At 41.8% G+C, this 4,476-nt stretch overlaps 1 protein-coding gene across 1 annotated transcript; it reads right to left on the bottom strand.

Annotated features, from left to right (window-relative positions):
- Positions 1 to 2,950: 2,950 nt before the first annotated feature.
- Positions 2,951 to 4,005, bottom strand: LOC121982875 (protein PHLOEM PROTEIN 2-LIKE A1-like). The gene is made up of 3 exons (XM_042535901.1): positions 3,855 to 4,005; positions 3,636 to 3,781; positions 2,951 to 3,522 (listed from the first exon to the last, which is right to left on the bottom strand). The coding sequence occupies exons 1-3, from the start codon at positions 3,894 to 3,896 to the stop codon at positions 3,123 to 3,125; spliced, it is 588 nt and encodes a 195-aa protein (XP_042391835.1). The 5' UTR covers positions 3,897 to 4,005; the 3' UTR covers positions 2,951 to 3,122.
- Positions 4,006 to 4,476: the final 471 nt, after the last annotated feature.

Raw genomic sequence — 4,476 nt, 5'->3', positions numbered from 1 at the left:
CGAGCTCAAGTGGTATTGACCAACCTTGAGCAACACCGATTTGAAAAGAATTAGAATTTTAGCTAATTTCTAATTTACTCCGAAAGAAAAATAAACAAAATACCACGAAAAAACTGTTTTGAATGGTGGTTGCACCAATTCAAAACAACCCCGCTCTGATACCAATTGTTGGATCGAGACCGTGCTAGAGGGGGAGGTGAATAGCACTCGTGGCTAAATCGTTCGATTATCGGAATCTTAAAACGTTTGTAGAGTAATTAAAGCAGCGGAATAAAGAAAACACACATAGGAACACGGTCGTTTACTTCGTTCGGAGCCTAGGTCGACTCCTACTCGAAGGCCCGCGATCCTTGATCGCTTTCGGTGGGCAACAACTATAAGTTTGAAATAATTACAAACTGAAGTACAATAATTGACAATAATTAATTATATCGACGACAATTAAGAAATGAAGATTCGGAGCTCCTGGTCGTCGGGCACAAGTAGTAGCACTTCGAAACGTCGTTTGGAGCAGCACGTAGCACTAGAATCACTTGAAAATTGATATTCTGAAGTGCTGGTCGAAACCCCCTTATAAAGGGTGTTCAAGGTGCCTTGAAGGCTGTTCAAGGTGTCTCCATGCTGCCGAGTCTTCCGCGTGGATCAAGCTTGATCTGGTCGAACTTCATCTGCTTAAGGCGCCTCAAACCCTACTCAAGGCGCCTTCCAAGGCGCCTTATACTCCCTTCAAGGCGCCTCCATTGATGCTTCGCAGCCAGGTCAGCTTTTACACCCGATGCGCCTCCAAGCTCCATGGAGGCGCCTCGGACACTGTTCATCCGAGGAAAAGCTTCGTTATTTTGTACCTGCAAGACATGTTAGTCCCTAACAATATCCTGCAACACAAAGTTAGCACAAAATAACAGTATGAATAATAAAGAATGTTCTGACAGTCTCCGGACTGTCCGGGTCTGATTTCGGATTTCCAACCGGAAACCCTAGGTCGACCCGACGCCTACTGTTCCCTCTACGGGGAACGCGTCCTCACCTACTCCACTCAGGAGATTTACCTGTTGCCAGTGCGATCCTCCAGATCAACTGGACTTTTGCTCAGCACTCGACGCTTCTGGACTTTCTGCTGGACATCCGCTTCCCGGCTAGTCCAGTCTTTCACCTGGTTCGCGACACCAGGACTTTCCACCTAGGGTTACCACCCCCTAGGACTTTTGCCTGAAGCCATCGACCTGCCAAGACTTTCCACATAGGGTTACCGCCCCCTATGACCTAGGGTTACCACCCCCTAGGGTTTTCTCTTTGCCTAACCGCAGCTAGGACTTTCCTGAAATCCTCAAGCAGACTTGTTAGATTACAAAATACCTTAACTTTGAATCCTTTGCCATTATCAAAACACGAGTTCGATCGTCGGATGCTTCCCGCACCAACATTAACTAAGTATGTTATGAATACAAAAAAAAAAAAGTATACAAGAAGTGCTTAATCAAAGGATTCAAACTAGGTTAAAATCCTAAAACTTGCTAAACTAGGTTAAAATCATCCAAAATCATATTTTTCTTGCCGAACTAGGTTAAATCTTACAACCAACTAGTTGGTCATGGCCTCGTGGGCAAGGCTGACATCATAGTCATGATAGATTTGGTTGGCCAAACTCGTAGCACGACAAGTTCCCAATAGTGAGATCAAGGCCATCCAAGCTCGCGATAGTGAGCTCAGGGCTAGCAAAACTAGCGGTCACAAGCTCAGGGTCAGCCAAGCTTGCGGCCGTGAGCTTAGGGTCGGCCAAGCTCGCGGCCGGCAAAGCTCATGGTCACGAGTTCGCAGTTGGCCAAGCTCATCGTCGTTAGGGTTAAAAATGAGAGGAGGGGAAAAGGGAGAAGATCATACAGAGATTAGAGGGCGTTGTCGCTGGAGAACACTTCGTTGAGGAGATTGAGAATAGACAGAGAGATTGAGAACGTGAGCAGTTTACGAGATCGGGGTGGAGCCTTAATTTTGATCCCGATATTAGTGACGAACATTTATTTCTGTCGTTATTATAGACTGCATTTAAATTCCATCTCTAAATAGCTATTAAAATTTATTTCCGTCGCTAATTTTTAAATATAGTAATGATAATTAGTGATGGTAATATATTATCCGTCGTTAATTAGTGACTAAATTTAAATTCATTGTTAATATTTAAATACAGTAATAATAATTAGTAACAGAAATATATTATCCGTCGTTAATTAGAGACAGTATTTAAATTTTATCGTTAATATTCAAATACATCAATGATAATCAACGACAGAGTAAATTATCCGTCGCTATATAGAGACGGAATTTAAACTCCGTCCCTAATTAGCGATGGCTAATATATTTTCGTCACTATTAATTTCAGATTATTTATGTTTTTTATTATTATTGATTATTATAGTGACAGAAATATATTTCCATATCTATTTAAAGGCAGAACTTTAACTGCGTTTCAAATTAGCTAGAGACGGAATATTTAATTTCGTCTCTAATATATTATGTCATTAATGATGATTTTTTTAATGGTACTTGGCACTCAGGTGATATTACGACTTCTCCCTGACTCAGCGTTCAACGATCTACTCAGTGGTATCAAGCGATGACTCTCCCCACTTAGCACTTGAACTCAGTTGGGATTCGGATTCGATGATACAAAATAATCATCTTCCAAACAACCTTACGCTTCAACCTAACTTTCAAGATCAACAACTTAGGATTATCAGTTTAGATCGCCCAACAAATAAGTTTAATTTAATTTATAATTTCAATTCCGAACATACTTCTTATAGCTTCGGTAACCGAAGAAGCTTGTCCAACATCAGTTTTGACGAAGAGACATCGGAAAATTACCATCGTCACTAGTTTGGATATTAAAAAAAAAAAGTCACTATTCTTCATGTACAATCATCGTAGCAAAGTCGCCCACGACCCATATATATACCTGATAAAACTCTCAAAGCAGCATAATCAAAGACATGGTCAAAAACAACCATCTCCACAAATGCATACACACAAATTAACATACAGAAAATATAAATTAACAGCGAATTCCATTTTATTTTACTTTAATGTAAATTTGTATTCACTCTAGTATAGCAGTCTCCAGATTTTCAGTTCCTTGAGGGCCTTATAGTAACCCCTGCAAAGACCATGCCACCCTTCCACCATTCACTCTCCACGTCAAGCATCCCAAACTCGACCTTCCTAGCTGCAGCCATGAATGCACTCGGTTTGAACTCCCCTCCACGGATTTCTTGCCACTCGCCCACTCCTGATCTGCTCCTCCGCGACAGAGCCACCATCTCGTAACCCCTCTTCTTCGTCTTCCTCGTCCCATGCAGAAACGTCACCGGGGTTTTGCTCCACCCGAATGCATCCACCTTGAACTTAACGTGATAGATGATCTCATAAGTTTTGAATGCGTGTAGACGACGGCCGTGAGTCGCCAGATCCAGAATTCCTGTTACCTGAAGACATTTCACCTGGACGAGCTCTGCAGCACTGTCAAAGCTGCAGTAAACATGGTGCAATTTGATCACTGAATGCTGATCATTACTCAGTGACACAGAATATATGCAAGTGATGAGAGCATTGCATTAATTGCATTGCATTTGTTGGTGTACCTGAGTTCATGTCTGGCAAAATCTCTGGGAAGCTCGTCCTTGGAAAGATTAATCCACTTCCAGAATCTTTCATCTTTGCCCCAAGCTATTTGCATGGCTTTGGCTGAGATGTAGATTGCGTCTTCACTGGATTTGACCCACTTTTCCTGATCAACAAAAGGGAATTAATTAATTAATTCACCGAGCCTACCAGTAGAGAATTTTTTTTTCTCCACGTACATGCATTTGACCGTTCCAGTGAGATGTCTGAGCGCGTCTCATCTTGACTCTGCCTTCTCAGTTTCCCTCTTCTTCTTCTTCTTCTTCTTCTTCTTCTTCACTTGTTCTGCTTCCTTTGTGCTCAAAACATCCATATTTATAAGAAAACAGAAGTGGATAATCACAATCTAAAGGTCAACTTTATATATTCTTTTCTTTTTCCTGGCGAAATCGAACAATCAGCTTTTCGAAATCTATGGTCGTTAGTCTACCGGCGGCGTAAAGAGGCATGGGAAAGTGAAGAAAGTAATCAGAGATGGAAGGCAAGATCGTAAATTAGGAAGATGCTTGAAGTAAAAGGTGGAATTTAGTGGCTGGCAAATTAAAGCTTAAAGCTGGTTGAATACTTTGTATAGTGTTCCCGTTGCGCGTTCAACTGGCCAACGTAAGTGACGTCGGCACAGAAGCGCCGCCGTGGCGCCGTCTGTATGCTTCCGGGGGAATTTGGGACAGTGAAGTCGGTTCATGTACCGGCGGACATCTGGAAAGGAGGCGAGGGGAAACTAAAAGTTTGTTCGTGTCGATCCTAATTCTTTAATTTATTATTTTTAAGTTTATTCGGGTTGATCCTAATTTTTTAATT

The sequence above is a fragment of the Zingiber officinale genome, chromosome 5A (assembly GCF_018446385.1).
Source record: "Zingiber officinale cultivar Zhangliang chromosome 5A, Zo_v1.1, whole genome shotgun sequence".
Classification (NCBI taxonomy): Eukaryota; Viridiplantae; Streptophyta; class Magnoliopsida; order Zingiberales; family Zingiberaceae; genus Zingiber; species Zingiber officinale.
The sequence above is the reverse complement of the archived record's forward strand: the minus strand, read 5'-3'. Positions and strand labels throughout refer to the sequence as shown.

Coding starts and splice junctions, on each gene's coding strand:
- LOC121982875 (XM_042535901.1), bottom strand. CDS start 3,896: ATGAGACGCGCTCAGACATCTCACTGGAACGGTCAAATGCAT. Junction 3,782..3,854: donor ACTGGAACGGTCAAATGCAT/GTACGTGGAGAA, acceptor TTTGTTGATCAG/GAAAAGTGGGTCAAATCCAG. Junction 3,523..3,635: donor TTTGCCAGACATGAACTCAG/GTACACCAACAA, acceptor TGTTTACTGCAG/CTTTGACAGTGCTGCAGAGC.